General features: G+C 34.8%; 1 protein-coding gene across 1 annotated transcript in view; it reads right to left on the minus strand.

Annotated features, from left to right (window-relative positions):
* The window catches only part of LOC125389245 (uncharacterized), a 209,560-nt gene that overhangs the window by 146,116 nt on the left and 44,739 nt on the right, over positions 1–18,705 (minus strand). Inside the window, exon 2 of the mRNA XM_085684403.2 lies at positions 633–796. Coding sequence (XP_085540529.2) covers positions 633–796 — 164 coding nt within the window. The remainder of the gene's footprint in view (positions 1–632; positions 797–18,705) is intronic.

The following is an 18,705-nucleotide window of genomic DNA, read 5'->3' on the forward strand; positions in this document are numbered from 1 at the left end:
GATACACAGTATATTCACAGCAGCAATGGTTACCTGCACAAGACATCCACAATATTAACAGATCAGCATAGAGGGAATAGGGATTCTGGATGGCATATTCCAAATTAAGAAGCTAATGACACTCAATGGATGCAGAGGAATAGAGAGACACTTTTCTTTGGGAGAGAGGGGCCATTGATTAGTTGTTCATGCTATAGTGAATAACTTAACACACACATGTATATGTGTGGAAGTAACTGGAAATTAATGGGTTATAAATTAAAAGGCAAGAAGTTGGGAGGAGATGAAAGATTTTGGGGAAAAGGGTGGGTGGATTTAGAGGGATGGAGCAAGAGACTAATGTAATCAAGATACACTGTGTATATGAATGAAATTATTTATAAAAAAACTTAAGAAAGCAACAATTACTTCAAACAGAACCATAATGAAAATACAGTAAATAAACTGTCATCAGAGCACTTAAACACAACTGTCAGAGTCCATGGCAATCAAAAGTTAAAACTGAAAACATACAAAATAGAGATTTGTTTTAAACCATGCAGCAAACATCAACCTATATTCTTGCTTCAAACTCACCTCTTTCTTTTCTAAGTAGAAAGACAAGCAATACAGACAAGAAACCCTTAACTCACCTTTTGACGAATACGAGCAACTGCTTTTAGCAGTATATCCTGATGGTCAGTGCGGACTATTCCAAGTTCATTAAGTTGCTTCCTGGTGATGTTTAATAACCTCTCTCCATTGATTTCTGCACTTTCAAAAATTTCTCCATATAAGAGAAAACTATAATCCAACTCTGTGAAAGAAAAGAGGTAGAGATGTTAAGGAAACTTGCCCTTGTAAAGTAACTATAAAATTCTACTAACATAAAATTATTTACATTTTTCATTATAAATGAATCATTTGCACTTTGCAATCCTAGAATCTAACTCTGACAATTGTAGTTTGACAGATTTAGGAGGGTGAAATTTTTTAGGTACTTTCAGAAATACTTAAATACAAAACTTAATTTAAAAAAGAATTGTCAAATATGCAAGTACAATCAAATTATCCATTAAGTCAGATTTTTAATCTCTTAAACAACGTGTAAGATTTAATTGAACTGAGATAAAATGTATTTTCTGACTGAGACTCAACTGATACTTGGAATTATAAGTTATGAATTTTGTAGTTAATTAACATTATTTACTTTTAGTTACACACTGTTTATATCACAAATATCATATCTGTGATATCTGTTCAAATATCATAAAAAATAAAACCTTGAGCCTTTAAAAAATAAAAAATAGCTATCTAACAAAAATGAACTATCTCAGAAAAATGTATCTTAGACAAACTGTTTAATAATATAGTGAAAAATCCTAAAATTTCTTACATAGACAATTAGTGAAGTGTTGTTGTCATATCTTTGATCTATATAAGTAGAAGCAATATGATGATATATAAATAGAACATTATGTAAAAAATTATAGAAACAATAACCTAAGAGGACAAAACATGAGGAGTTGCTGAACTGAACGTGTAAAAATAGAAGATATGTAAGTTCTACAATTAGACATTTTTATCCATATAATTATAATGTAAAATAACAAAATTAACTTATAATTTATTAGAAATTTTAATTGAACTTTGCTTGAAATTACTATGACCAATATTCTGGGAACTAATAACACAGTATGATTAATACAGATGATATTTATTTGCTTCTTTTAAAACTATCAGGCCAGGCTAATTTTTTACACTCATATCTTTAAGTGATTTACTATCTAATTAGAAAATATAAATAAGATTTTATGAAATATATTTAAACTGCTTTTCAATCTTGTTAAGTAGTTTTCAAGTATATATTTCTTATATGCTTATCAAAATCATGTTTGCAATCTTAAATATTGTAGGAAGATATCTTAAAGCCCTCTATTAGTTTATTCTATTTCATTTTAACTTCAATATGTATTTTAAATATATATGGATATATTTCTTTTATTTTGAAGTTTTATAATTTTATTACTTCATATAAGGATACTCTTCCTCTAGATTAGTCACAAATTAGTAATGGTTGTCTCTGTACTTCAAATATAAATAGTGAAGCTACCAAACAAAAGTCAACATCCCTAAATGTGGACATTCAGATGTCCATTTCTCCACCTTTATACTTGGTATAAAAAATTATTTGTTCAGCCAGGCAGTGGTGGTGCACTCCTGATGGGGACACTCTGTCAACCAATCACATCTAATTAAAGGCGTGGAAACTTTGGGTGATTGCCCAGGTAGTCAGTTGTCTCTGTCATTTGTTGCACAATTTGAAAGTGTCTTGATTACACTTTCTGTTTACTTAAGTAATATTGTTTCCCTTCTCAGATCTTTGATGGAGTTAAAGATTAGATAATTATAGTTACCTTCCTCATTATTTAGACAAGCTGGATTCTAGCCATAATTAAAGGTCTTTGAGCCTATTATTCGTGATTCTAGAGCAGCTAAATAAGAAGGTGAACCTGAAGAAAACTCAGGTAGTTTTCTTCCTAGAGATTGGAAATAGACAAGAGTCCCAGGTAACCTCGGGTGCATGGGGGTGGGTGGGAGGGTTGTTGGAAGGGGAGAGGGTTAGACTCCTTGAAATAGAATGTTTAGTAAAACTTTTGTTATGTGTTCCTTGCTTAATATTGTTTAATGTTTGTAATTTTATATTTGGTATCTGTTCCTATTATATATAGTTACATTGGGTTTAGATCGATCTTGTTTAGACAAAAGGGGGAGATGATGGGGAAACTCTGTCAATCAACCACATCTAATTAAAGGCGTGGCGACCTGGACCCCAGGAAGAAAAACTGGGAGGACCCAGATGTGTGCTCTCTCTGCATGGTGCCCACCAGACAGATAGGACATTGGACCTCCCACTCTTGGAGCGTGAGTTTCCCCTTTTTAACCATTAAAATACAACTGTTATTCTTGAGCTGGCTTGGTTATTTATTGTACCGACCTAATTCGCAACACATGCCTTTAATCCCAGCACTTGGAAGGCAGAGGCAGGTGGATCTCTGTGAGTTCAAGACCAGCCTGGTCTACAAGAGCTAGTTCCAGAACAGTCTCCAAAGCTACAGAGAACCCTGTCTCAAAAAAATTCCTTGTTCAATAATACAAAAAACAGAAAAATAACAATAATTATTCAGATAGGAAAATGTAACCTTTCTACTGTTGAAGGTCACTGATCTCAGCATATTTATATTTATTTTCTTTTCATTAAGTATGTTTTATAGACAAGTAAATATTTGAACTGCAGATATAGTAAAATTTACTTTTTCCACATGATAGAATTGTTTACCTGTCCTTTTACATGCTATTGTACTAAAATTAACTATTAAAGTGTGAGATAAAACATTTGAACTTAGATCAGGATCAACAGATGTATTAACACATAACCTGTAATCTGGATCACTTAATTTTGAACAAAGCAATTATGTTCTGTTTTGGTCTTCTTTTGTGTATGCAAACTTTTGAGCCATTAAATACCATATTACTGATTAATATATTTCTAGCTATGTCTATTTCATTAAGGAAGAATAAGGACAGAATAAATGAAGCATAGTTTTGGATAATAAAATCAATCTCAAATATCCAAGGAGACATTTCACATGAAGAAAAACGTTTAAATTCCAGTCAATCAGAATACCACTTCAAAGCAACACCATCCATTAAAGGCAGAAAGCTCTCACACAGTATCTGGCATGCAAGGTTCCAGATTGTAAAACCATCTGTATTTTGATATACTTTCTCACAGCCACATTTGCAATTCGTAAATTACTAGCAAAAAATTATAATCAAATATAATGCTATCATTGTAAACATGTATGTTTTCAATATGATTCCCATGGTACACACACTCACACCTACTTGGATTTCCACTTATATCCTATGTCACTTTTTCCCAAGTACTTTCTGTAAATAATATTTATTCATAGGTTACATGATCAGTATAATATTTTAAAGATTATTCTTTTAATATATGTGTGTATATATGCACACATACCTATAGGTCCCTGTGGGTTCCTATAGAAGCATGAAGCGGGTGTTAGATCCCCTGAAGCTGAAGTTATAGGAGAAGTTATAGGAGATTGTGTGTCAATTACTGTAAATGCTGGGAATAGAACTCCAGTCCTCAATGTCTTTTACAAGAGAAGCAGGTGTTCTTTACTGTCAACATATCTTTCTAGTCTGGTATCATATTCAAATGTTTTCTTATGTATCACTGTGCACATGTGTTTGTGTAAATTTTAATTCTAGTTTCCTAAATTCCCAAGGAATTTATGTACTACTACCACTTCCCTACACCAGTAAATTGCCACCTTCAGAAGAGGAGCAGAAAGACTGTAAGAGTGGAAGAATAAGAGCATCTACTATTAAATACTGTCTTCTAGATAATAAGAGCCTGAGAACCCTGACATTTCCTATGAAATATCAGGGAGTTAAACTCATGAAATCTTAAGAATGTGGTGGCACAATAACAGTTAATAGCCAACATAGATATTGGAAATCTCATAAGGTTCTATCTCTAGATGAAGAGTTACAGGCAATTAATAGCTGCCCAAACTGGAAGAATCAGTAAAATATCTCTAGAATTGAGATGCATTAGAAACTCATCCAGTAAATCACAAAGTAGACATCTTAAATAAAATCTGTATCACTGTAAAAGAACTAAATCTTTAAGTGTAGAAAAAAGATTGAATATGTCTTCACAGTAATAAGTGATGTAGGCACTTGAGTATAACAATGAATATATTTTCTTTCTAAGCTACTCTTTTCTTTATATCTTATTCCTGTGTTAGACATCATTAAGTGATCACAACACCACACTACCTTTTAAGAATCAACCATAGAACATTTCTGATAGACTAAAGAAAGTTCTGTTCGGTTTGTTCTATTTTATGCACTTCTCTCACAAAAAGACAGAACATAATGTGAGTTTGTGTAAAGATTACTGAAAATTGCTTTACTAATGTTTTTCTGGTATATGTATAATATTATATATGATACCAACATTTGCCCAAAATATTCTCTTTGTGAAAGCTGTTTTCTAGACTCTATTTTTTTCTAAATGCTTTAATCAGAAGTATGGGTGGTAAATACATGAATACTGTTCTTTTATATCTTATTCCTGTGTTAGACATCATTAAGTGATCACAACACCACACCACCTTTTAAGAATCAACCATAGAACATTTCTGATAGACTAAAGAAAGTTCTGTTCGGTTTGTTCTATTTTATGCACTTCTCTCACAAAAAGAATTGCATTTCATATCAATGTTCATATACAACATCCCAATTAAGAAACTTTAGTTAGATTCATAAACATTTAAATAATGCCTTTGTGGAAAAAAATGTACATTTCATAGGAACCAGCTTTGCTCACATTTCCAAATATTGTTTATAAATGTGTGTTTACATTTAAATGGGGATATTCTATAGAAATTTTCATTGATATGGATCTTGATTTATTGATACAAATTTAAGGTCAATTTTGTTATATGTATATGTATTTCTGATCTTGATTAAGGTAATGTGATTGTGTAGCTCATATAAAATGTAATGTATAATAAAGAAATACAGGTTAATAGGTAATCATAAATAATAGTCAAACTTGTAGTCATGTTAGATTTTCTAGATATATATAGATATATTTCAGTTAGATAGGTATTCTTAAAATCTTCCAGAGACCTTCAGAATATGACATTTAAAATGTTTTAATAACTTAGACTTTTCATGACGGTGAGACATGTCTGCTCCTGGCAGCACCAATTACTTCAAGAGGAAGGTGGGCATTGAAGAGGCTCCTTAGCCATTTGGGCAAGAAACTGCTCTTGCCTGGACAGCTTCACTGGACATGAACTACCCACAGACAGATGACTGCCAAAAGGTGAGACTGTCCTTCAGGGTTCCTGCTTCATGAAAGAAAGAGTCTGACAGACATTCTGAAGGACACAGAAGAAAGTGACTTAACTGTCTTTGAAATTTCCTGCTTCGTGGAAAAGTGTGCTAGATACTATGGGCCTGTAGGCTGAAGATGGATGCCCCAACAGTACAGAAGAACTTTGGGTGACTGTTCAGGCAGTGAGATGTCTCTGTCAATTCTAGAGTTTTGGAAGTTGCTTGCAATGTACTTCCTGTTTACTTAGGTACTATTATATCCTTCTGAACTCTCTGATGGAGATAAAAAAATTATTACAGTTTTCCTTAGTTATGATAAAAGATAAAGTAGATATAAATATTGTAACTGTAATTCTTGTTAGATAAATCTTTTGTTATATATAATTTTACTATGTTAAAGTTAAAGCCTTCCTTGTTGTTTAAACAGAAAAGGAGAATGGTGTAAGTGGTCCATCTGTCTGTGTGTTGTTTTCCTTAGTTAATCAATAAAGAAACTGCTTTGGCCTGTTGATAGGGCAGAACTTAGGTAGGCAGGGAGACAGAACTGGATGCTAAGAGAAAGAATGGCAGAGTCAGTGAGGCACAATAAATCCACTGCCAGAGAAAGATATGCTGCCAAAACTTAGCTGGTAGGCCACTGCCACGTGGCGATACACAGATTAATAAAAATGGGTTAAACTAATATGTAAGAGTTAGCCAAAAGAAGTTAGAGTTAATGGGACAAGCAGTGTTTTAACTAACACAGTTTCTGTATGGTTATTTCAGGACTAAGCTAGCCGGGTGGCTGGGACAAACAAGCGGCCCTGCTGAGCAACACAAGATCCCTCTTAAGAAACTTTAGTTAGATTCATAAACATTTAAATAATGCCTTTGTGGAAAAATTATACATTTAATAGGAACCAACTGTTAACATTGGTAGAAAGTTAAATATGTATGTGGTATGGGACAGGGAAATGGCTTAGTAGGTTGTAACACTTGCTGTGAGACAAATGCTCCAGCACGCAGATAAACTCAGGGAATAGCTGTGCCTGTGTCTTTAAATCAAATGTTGTGAAGTAGAGACAGGTGAATCCTGAAAGCTTACTGGCCAGCCACCTTAACTGAAATGGCAAGACTCTGGTAGACAGATAGAAGAAGACACTCGCTATCTTCTACCTGCTTTAGGCCTGTGGATATGCTAGCACAAGTACATGACTCTGTGGGGGGGGCATTACTGGTAGTATTACAATTAGTCAATTGCTGGTACTGTTTTCATTATTTTTCTTTTCAGTTACAACTTAATGCAGTTGTTCTCAAACTTTAACTACTACCATAATTCTTCAGAGAAACTGAGTGCTCTGGCATAATACTGTAATTCTAGCACTCAGAAACTGAAGCAATGGGATCATGAGTTCATGACAGACCTGTGATTCAAAGCAATTTACAGACTACATGAGGAAATAAAATACAACACTATCTCAAAAATAACTAGCTAAAAGTTATGAAGCTATCTGAAGTAAATAGAATGTTCTACCACACCCTTAAAGGTATATTCCTTTATTAATAAACCAATCTACAAAATTTAACTTAGCAACTTCCATGTTTTGTTAAGTACTGTGAGGTACACTAAAAGAGCAAAAGATAATTTTTAAGATTCAGAACACGGTTTCAAGAAAGTTAGCAACACACTAATGTAACAGTAAAAATAAGAAACCAAGAGATGTCACATACCAGATCAAACTTAAATATTTGCAAAGCATAGATCTCTCAAGGTTTGTGCATTACTGAGACATATTTACCTAATGAAGGTCAAGAAATAAACCTCTTTTACATACATCTGTCATTTTTTTGCAGTGGGGGAAATATCTCTATCCATTAAAATAAGCACTAGACACTAACTAGTCAGTAAGGAAGTAGTGAATGCTCACCATTATGAAAGTAAATTACAATGGTTTTATCAGAATTTCATTTCAAGTTATGGAAGTATAACTTTATGTATTAATTCAGGTGAGTTTCATTGGTCTTAAGGCAACATGAAATTGCTACTACATATATTATTTCAGCAATGACCCTCTTTAACAAACTATTTTGACAATTCCACTGTCAGTATAGATTCTAGAGATTCATCAAGAAAATTACTCAGCAATACAAAGTGCAATACAAAGAATTGAGATGCCTATCAAGATGTTCTCTGAGAATTCTGGCAGGGACTCAATACAGTGCTCAGGATACCAAGTACCACATGTAAAAAAAAGATCCAATATCACATTTTCTATGTCACAAATAATCATTTATCCTCAATTTCTGCTCAGTCATTTATAAAAACTTGTTAAAAGACAAATTTGTATAGTTTTGTATAACTGTAGTTAATTAAATTGTTTAAATTTTTACATGTTCTTTTAAATCATAAACCTCTGAACACTTCCAAGAGAAAATAGAAGAAAAATATTTACCTTTCTAAGTATTGTTCATGTGGTACAGCAAAATTCCTTAGTATCTGACTAATTGATAAGCAGACTGAATTTATTCCTAATAAATTAACACATTGACATAGGTAATATTTTAATAATACTTTACCCTGAAGCTTCTATCATTAACCAAGTAATTAGGAAGAGAGGGAGTGGGGGGAGTGGGAGGGTGTTGGGAAGAGGGGTGTAAATGGAAACTTTTATAATTTAATAAAATTACTTTCAAAAAATATTTACTTTAAATTATTTTTGCTTTTCACTTAATTTACTAGTAAAGTTCAAAACAGAAAACAATCTTGCTACATTATACTAAACATTTGTAACTCTGAAAGTTCACCAGACATATACATTTAATCATTTATGTTCAGGACTCATGATGTTAGGTGAGAGAAGAAACATAGGCTAAAATCTAGCTGCACTCTGCTTACAACGAGATGAGACTTGATGTGAACTGTATTCTTTTTGAAGGAAGTGTACCCCTTTTCTTCATGGAAGGCTATATTTAATTCTCCATGATATACTCCCAAAGGACCTAAGTATGTTCAGAGAAAGAGCTAAATACCTGATTTATTTATTTTTATCTTACATATAGATTTTACTAAAGATAGCCAATATTTTAAAATATCTAACAAAATGGTGTGTTTGAAGAATTCCAGAGTAAAATAATGCATTAAAACAGGTACATGATAGGCTGGCAGTAATCTACAGAAAAGACTTTTCTCAATATCAAGCTACAATTCTTCAATGGCCACTCATTATATGTACATATTTAAATCATTATGAACTAGCTTCATTTTCCTCCCTGCATGTTTTATCTATTGAGATCATATGCACTGTGAGAAAAGATTAGGATTTACATATTTACAAAACAAGAATTATAGACAATTGCTATTTAACAAATGTTTGTTAGTTGTTAAGGATCGTGAACAGGGCTACATTGTAGGCTCAGGGGATGCCTAGTGATGACTGTATGCAAGAATGAAAATCTATGTTTAGCTCTCTAGTAGCTGCTGTGCAAGGTCCTTCAGTTTCTGTGCCAATTATCCTGGCATGCACAGAGACATAAACAAGAGACTTTATCTCCAATGAAGAGTAAGGCATGGACTGCAACATGAAATTTTCTTCTGATATTTGTGGCATGGTATATGTATGCTCATGCTTATAGTTACACACATAAACTTAAAATATTAAGCAATAAAATAAATAGTTTTAAACCAATATTTTTAAAAACAGTGTTTTCTTGGCAAAAAACAAACTCTTCTATTCACTTATTAATTCATTAATCTCATGTTTCCCCTAAAGAAAGGAAATCTGAAAGACTGGAAATAAGAAAGTCAAGAAAGCATTATGTAAAAAGTATATTTGTTCTTGTTTCTTATGATACTTCACAAATGATCTACGACTAACCATAATTTATCATCAGGTAATTTTTAAAAAATTATAATAAAGTGATCCAATGAGATAGCTCAGTAAATAAAGGTGTTTTCTTTCAAGCCTAAAGTCCCAAGTTTTATGACCAGTACCTACAGTGTGGAACAAGAGAACCAACTTCCACAAGTTGTTCTCTGACTTCCACATGCTGACCATGGTACAAATGTGCACATATGTAAGCACACACATGTACAAATATGCAGGTACATACACAAAAATAAATCATAATCATTCATTTATTTCTTTAGATTATCTTGACTATGTACATAAACACAACCATTTGCAATACATTGCTTTTATCACTATTTAATGTGGATTAAGGGATAATTTACATTATAATAACATGAAACATTTAATGCATAATTTAATTTACTAAAACCTTTCCTTTTAAAGGTCACAAATAAAGCAATTTCATAGAATATGTAATTACAACAGAATTTTATCTTGAGTGATATAGTATTTTTCCATCTTTCTGAGATGATACAGTAACCCTAAAGAATGTGTACGATCACTTCAGCCAGGGAAGCAGGTAGACTAACTGCAGATTTTCATCTCTGCCTCAGTTCCTCAAAAAACAATCCTTAGTCTTTTCCCCAGGTGTATAATAGAATACTTGTTGCAGCCTCCCTACTCCTCCTACTTCCATCTCCAGTGGATATACGGAATTATCCCTTCAAATTCCTTTCTCCCTACACATTGCCTTATCATAACCCATAACTCCAACAGGCACTTCTTGGAAACCTACAGACCACTCCAGCCAGTAAACTAGGTAGGCCAACTTCAAATCTTCACTTTTCCCTCCATTCCTGAAAACCCAAACACCCAGTCTCATCCCCTAGATCTGAAACATGTCACCTGATGCAGCCTATCCCCATTCTCTGTCCCCATTCCAAGGGGACTAAGCAAACCCTAGTGGAACATCCTGCTTTTCTTCCTCCTGTGTACCACTTCAGCTCCTACATCTTAGCCCGTACCCATTCTTAAGTGTCACCTTCCAATACTTACAACACATTTACATGAAACTTCCAGTGATCACAACTATCAGGATCAAAGAATAATTTTCTATCAGCAACACACAACTACCACACTCACCTAAGAATCAGAGAGGGCAATAGAACCCAAGCAATGCAATACATACAAAAAAAAAGACCAGATATCAGGACCTACAATTACAATTCTCCCAAACCGAGATGCCAAGATGTCAGCATAAAATATAATCAATAACACATAGAACAAGTCTTCACAGGCGCCCAGATACTTCACCACAGCGGGGCCTGTGTATTAAAATATGTCTGAAGCAAAAGACAAAGACCTTAAAATATTCTTTATGGGTATGATAGAGATAAATAATGAGAAAATGAGTAAGTCACTTAAAGAAATCTATGGAAACACAAGCAAAGAGTAGAAATAAATGAAAAACACTGATCAAATCCTGAAAGTGGAAATAGAACTAATAAAGGATGTAAACTGGAGGAAACCTGAAAATGAAAACTTTAGGAATATTAGCAGGATATCAAGGCAAGTCTTACAAACAAAACAAAAGAAATGGAAGAAAAAAATCTTATGTCTATAAGAGAAAAGAATGGATACTTCTATCAAAGAGTATGTGAAATCTCAAGTAAACCTGGGACAAAACAGCCAGGAAATCTGGGACACTATGAAAGACAAAAACTAAGACTAGGAATAGAAAAAAGGAGAAAAAAAAAACAAGGGAAAAGGCACACAAAATATTTTCAACAAACTCATAGAAAAAAAATGTTAATAACTGCTTCAGGAAAGTTTACCCGCCTACTTGGGTGTGGCCTCATAGACTATTTACCCAGATGTCAAAGAGCATCTGCCCTGCTTCTTCTCTCTGTCCCCCTTGTTCCCACATACACTCATTTAGCATGCTGTGGATTGGATCTCCATCCATCATTCAAGCAGAGAATCCTGATTTGTAAGTTTTCCCCTTAAATAAATAACTGTCTATCTCAGTTCTGAGCCAGTGTGAGATTTCTTTTAAGCACCCAATATCTCTGCCCATCACCTGGCACCCCATGTGGATTTAAACTTCATGACTCTCAGGCGAATGGCCCTCTTCACGGGGGCCGGAATTCTCGTCAAAATCCCTGCCACAAGGAGTTTCCACTGCCACAGCTGGTTGCATGACTAGAAGCTCTGTTTGCCAGCCTCTAAAACCCCCCTGGAGTGACTCTTTGTCCCAGAAGCATGAGTAGAAGTGCTGTTTGCCAGTCACTGCCACAAAGTGTATGCAGCTTCTGGGTTTCTGTTCTCTGCCCCTGGACTCTGGGTTTCTTGCTCCATGTATGGAATTGATTTGATTACATCTAATCTTTGGAGCGACTAATTTTCCCCCAGTTTTTTTTTTTTAACAAGTACCAAGGCAGTTTTTAACACAGGACCTGTGGTGTCACCATTGCATTGATTCCAGTCGCGACTTGGAAACAGCACTATCTGCTGGTTAACAGGTAAAACGGCAGATTTCATTTCTCATGGGACTTTCGCTGCGTTTTTTTGCTACCACAATGGAAAGCATTACTATGAAGGTACTTCAATTTAATGGTTATTAGGTTTCAGTTTTTGTCTCCATATTATATCACTAAGGAGAAATATGGCACTAGTTGACAGGATTAATATAATCAAAAATCAGGGATTATCTGAACAAGTGGATACTATGATAGGCAAAATTAACTCCATATCTAAGGGTACTAAGAAGTTACCTGAAAGGGTTCACACTGTTGAATTTGATGTTCAGAAGTTATCCGAAAGTTTTGATAAGGTAACAGACAAAATGTACCTCCAGGATGGCAATCTACACGATATCCAAGAACAGTTCAAGGAGGAGATGTTATTTTTGAAGGGAAAACATTAAAGCGTTGGAATCACAGGTGCAGAATGGGGAACAGAAAATTGATACCTTAGGGAAATCACTAGAAACTTATGCAGGTCAGGAGATTCAGGCTTTACGAGAGACAATAATAAAAAGATTTAAAATGATTGAGGAAATTATTGGAGCTGGTGAACAGGGTAAGAAGGCATAAGGACAGGATACAACATCACTACCAGCTGTCAGAACTGGTTTCCCAGGGTTTTAGCTTCATACCCTGCAATTTACTCTGACAAAGCATCAACTTCTAAAGGCTCGAAGGGAGCAAAAAGAAGGTAGATGGATGATTGATCTAAAAGAAATTAAGCAAGTCGTCATTACTTATGGCTTCCACTCTGCATTTGTTAAGGAGATGATAAGGACTTGGGCTTCTAATGTCAGAGATACCCTACATGATTTCTCTCAGTTAGTTTCAGCAGTCCTGGATGATGGACCTTCCTTGAGGTTTGGAATTTATTTCAGAGAAGAATCCAAACATATGAAACAACAAGGAAGAGCAAAAGGTGTGGAGGTTTCCCAAGATCAAATTCTTGGTGTAGGACCATATGCTGATCCACAGATTTAAGCTCTTTAAGACGAAGAAGTATTGTCCCTATGCTACAAAGCAGCCTTGAATGCCTGGGACAGAATATAAGAACTAGAAAAAATGGTCGAATCAAATACCAGGGTCAGGCAGGGACAGAAAGAACCCTTTACTGACTTTTTACAACGATTAATTAAGGCCCTGCAAATAGGAGTAACAGACCCAGAAGCTAGACAAATAATTCTAGAATCTCTGGCTTTTGAAAATGTAAACTTAAAATTCAAGAAGATAATTGGGCATTTAAGATCCAGATCAGCACCTATGGATGAATGGATTCAGCATACAATGAATGTTGAGGTGTTTGACTATAATGATGAATCTTGGGTAGAATAAGTCATTTCCAAAGCAATGAGGAGATGTCAAACTGCCAAATGTTTTAATTGTGGTAAAATAGGACATCTGAAAAGTGATTGCAGGCAAGAAATTTCCAGGAATAATACTTAATCTGGGAATGGCAAGAACAGGAAACCTCGGCCTTCAGATATATGTAGGAGGTGTAGAAAAGAACAACATTGGACCAATGAATGCAGATCAACAACAGACAGTCAAGGCAACCGATACCATTGAGAAACTCCTTGAGGGGCGTCTCGAAGGCCCCCAAGCCAAAAGTGGGCCAGTCGTTCCCAGTAATCATGGCAGACATGACACACTAGGTAAATAAAAAACCCTAGAATCTTCTGTGCAAGACCATAATGTTCTAAATGATGGCTCAAATTTGGAGGATAAGTCAGAAATTCAAATAGAAAATAAGAAGTGTATATTTTAGCAAACTTCTATAACTGATCAGAGACTAAAGCTGAGAGTGTGTATAAATGCAATTGTAATTGTTGGCTTGATAGACACAGGAGAAGATGTGAGTATCATTAATCCAGAATCCTGGAATCCACGTTGGCCTCTTCAAGAGTCCAATGTTCAACTGCTAGGAATTGGAGCTATATCTAGACTTAAACAAAGCACAAGATGGGTTGACTGTATTGGACCAGATGGTCAAAGAGGAAAGTGAGGCCATATTGCAATAAATTTATGGGGCCATGACCTATTACAGCAATGGAATTCCCAGATTAACATTCCTGCAGTCCCAAGAACTCATAATTCTGGAAAGGATGTAATAAGGTACTATGAACAAAGGTCACCATTCATTTAGGCTGTACAAGAACATAAAGCAACTAACAAACCTTTAGAGGTACCAATAGCCCTACCTTTAAAATGGCTAACTGAGAAGCCAATATGGGTTGAAAAATTAAAATATATATATCTCACTACTGACACTTATTCAGGTTTTCAGTGGGCAACTGCTTTAAGCTCAGAAAAACCTGATTCAGTAATCATACATTTATTAGAAGTTATGGCCATCATGGGTATACCTACACAAATAAAGACAGATAATGGTCCAGCTTCTGTCTCCAGGAAAATGAAACAGTTTTTTGTTTATTATAATATTAAGCATGTTACAAGTATACCACACTATCCTACAGGTCAAGCAGTTATAGAAAGATCAAATTGAACTATAAAGGATATATTAAACAAACAGAAAGCAGTGGAAAATGCCCCCAGAAATAGATTACATAATGCCTTATTAACCTTGAATTTTCTTAATGCTAAAGGGAAAGGGACAACAACAGCAGAAAGACACTGGATAATTGAAAAGTCTGATGAATTAAATCAACCAGTTTATTTCAAGGATGTGCTGACCTCTCAGTGGAAGCCAAGAGATGTGCTGTGTTGGGAAAGGGATTTTACTCTTGTTTCCACAGGAGAATAAAAATTATGGATACCATCAAAATTAATAAACGTTTGGTTTGAAGAGGAGAAATCTCTTGGAAAGGAGAAATGACAGCTCATCCACAATGATGATGATAATCATACAGGTAGTAAGAAAAGCATATAGGATTGGGGCAGGGTTCTGTTCTTATCTCTGCAGGAAAACATTCATCTTGAAAAATTCAAGGGACCCTTCATGTTTGAATACTGGCAGATGGAAAAAATTACTACCTAATAAGGATCAGCAAGACAATTGAATATGTTCCATAAGCAAAAATGTCCAAAATATACGTGTGTGTGTGTGTGTGTGTGTGTGTGTGTGTGTGTGTGTGTTTCTATTAATAAATATAGAGAGCTGATTTTGGAGTTGGACACTGACTCGATCCCTCTCTAATTCCAAGCCTGTTGTTAAGAGAAAATCCCAGCCGGGCGGTGGTGGCACATGCCTTTAATCTCAGCACTCGGGAGGCAGAGGCAGGCGAATCCCTGTGAGTTCGAGGCCAGCCTGGTCTACAAGAGCTAGTTCCAGGACAGGCACCAAAAACTACAGAGAAACCCTGTCTCGAAAAATCAAAAAAAAAAAAAAAAGAAAAAAAGAAAAAAAGAGAAAAGCCCAGAGTTTCTGTCTCCTGTCAGAAGCCATGATATGGGACAGAAAGAAAAATGAATTTAGAAAACATCTTTACTTTTCTTCATATCTATATCTGTCTTTATCATACCTTTTATTGAACATATATGTCTGTATATGTCTATATAAATAATGCTTAAGTTTTCCACAATAAACAATAAATTTTCCTGCAGTAATCTTTGAAGATTGCAGAAAGAAGATGTGGCCCCACAACAACAACTCAACCTGGTTGATACGACGTCATGATACTGATAGTGCTACTACAAGACCTGTTTTGGGTACCAGCTGCACAAGATGGTTCCAACTTGGTTAGCTGAAATGGTGCACATCTTCTACAACTTTGTGGCCAGACCTCCACAAAATACTCAGAGACTATTTGCAATCTGACCAGAAATTAATATTAAAATTTAACCATCATTTTACTTTCACAGGAGCCCATAGACAGAACATTGCCCCCATAACAGCGAGAAGTAATTCTAGAAGATGATGTCCCATCTCCCACGAAAGTTTGTCCTCAGGCTTAGGGACATCATTTAGGGGTTGATTATAATTGGTATGTAGTTGAGAGTTGGTGGAGGAATTTTGTAAGCTCAGGGTTCCTTTTGGGAAAAAAAAGTGGGAAAATTGGATGATGGGATAATAGATTGGTATTTGTGAGTTATTATTTATAGACAATTACACTGGTATAGATTCTTTTATATTGATACAAAGTTAAATTTTATTGAATATTGCATTCATGCATGCTTCTACCTGTTTAAAACATTTTTATGTACATATATATATATATATATATATATATATATATATACCATATTGCAGTGTACATTTCTACCTCTGATCAAAATACCTATACACTGTTTACATTTAGAGGTCATTGTCCTCATTTATTGCACAGTTGTTTATTGTCTTGGTTTTGAAGTTATATAGGTATTAAGAATTATAGATCAATAGTCATCTATATTTGTCATACTTAAAGTTAGACTAATCAGGTTCTTTAGATACATAGAGATTATATTCTGTATAGATAGATAATCTTCAACCACTTTAAAGAGCTGTAGAAAATGGAACTTAAATAACTTAGAATTCTGTTGAAGTGAGACACAAGTGCTCCTGGAAACAATGATCTATTCCTAAGAGAATATTGAGCACCAAAGACACTCCACTTGGAGCTTGTCTTCTTCTTGGCAAAACCGGTCTTTGGGGAAGGAACTGCCCATACCTCAACCACTGACAAATATATAGTATCTGGAAATAGATAAGCAGAACTGTCAAATCTTGCCAAGACAGGGTAAGATGGTTTTGAAAATTTTCTTGCCTTTGAAAATAGTCTGTCAGTTATTCTAGGCCTTAGCCAAAGTTGGTTGGCTCAATGTTGCAATTGAGACTTTGGGTGATTGTCCAGGTAGCCAGTTGTCTCTGTCATTTGTTTCACGTTTTGGAAGCTGCTTGATTTTACTTCCTAATCACTCAGGTAACATTATCTCCCTTCTCGTATCTTCGATGGGGTTGAAGACTAGTGTAGTTACTTTCTTCTCATGTCTTGGTCAAGTTATTTATTATACAAGACTTAAGCTAGTTAGAGTAGAATATTTGTTCTTGTTATATATAATTTTATATTAGGTTTAGAACTCTCTTATTTAAACAAAAAGGGGAGGTGCTGCAGGAAGGTTTACCTGCCTACCAGGGTATGGCCTCATAGACTATTTACCCAGATGCAGAAGCACATCCGCCCCCTTCTTCTCTCTGCCCCCTCCTTGGCCCCTTGCTTGTTTGGCTTGCTTTGGATTGGATCTTCATCCATCATTCAAGAAGAGAATCCTGATTTGTAAGTTTTCCCCTTAAATAAATAACTGTCTATCTCTCAGTTCTGAGCCAGTGTGAGATTTCTTTCAAGTTCCCAATATCTCCGCTCATCAAATAACCTAAAGAGAGAGATGCCTAGCAAGGTTCAAAAAACATATATAACACCAAAAAGTTGAACCAGAAGAGAAAGTCCCCTCAGTACAGAATAATCAAAACAGTAAACATACAGAGTAAATAAATATTATGAATATTTGTAAGAAGAAAAGACCATGTAACATATAAATGCAGAAAAACACCTGACTTCTCAGCCAAAGGGGGCTGGACTCTAAGAGACCAGAGATGCCAGTCCAGAATATTAGATCTAGCAAAAAATATCTAATTACAATAAATAGAGAAAACATGATACTACATAATAAAATTGAAATTAAGCAATATCTATCTACAAATCTGAACCTACAGAAGGTGCTAAAAGGAAATCTCCAACCTAGAGGTTAACAATAAGCAAGAAAACACAGGGAATAAATAATCTCAGACCAGAGTATCAAAAAAAGGGAAATGTGTGTACACACACTCCCACTACCAAGACAACAACAACATAATACTAATCAATAAATACTGCCTATTGATACCTTTCAAAAATCAATGATCTCAATTCTCCAATAAAAAAATAAGACAAACAGAATAGATACCAAACAGGACTCATCCTTCTGCTGCATCAAAGAAACACACCTTAACAAAAAGAAAAGACATAATCTCAGGGTAAAAATATAAAAAAGGATAGAAAAGATATAATAAATAATGGTCCCAAGAAACAAGTTAGTGTAAGGATTTTAATATCCAACAAAACTGACTTCAAAGCAAAACTAATCAGAAGAGAGAGGGAGGGACACTACAGAACCATCAAAGCAAAAATCCACCAAGGGGACATTGCAATGCTTAACATCTATGCCCCAAATACAAGGGCACCCACATTTGTTTAAAAAAAAAACCACTACTACAGCTTAAATCATATATTGTCCCTCAATATTGATAGTAAGAGACAATTCAATACCCTACTCTTGTCAATAAATACATCAGAAAGATAAAAACTAAACAGAGAATTTCTGGATTTAATTAGCATTATAAAACAAAGGGACTTACAAGTATTTACAGAACATTTGATCCAAACACAAAAGAAAATTTTTCCTCTGTAGCACCTTGAGGAAATTCCTGAAAACTGACCACATACTTAAGACACAAAGCA

The sequence above is a fragment of the Myodes glareolus genome, chromosome X, assembly GCF_982192425.1.
Source record: "Myodes glareolus chromosome X, mMyoGla1.1, whole genome shotgun sequence".
NCBI lineage: Eukaryota > Metazoa > Chordata > Mammalia > Rodentia > Cricetidae > Myodes > Myodes glareolus.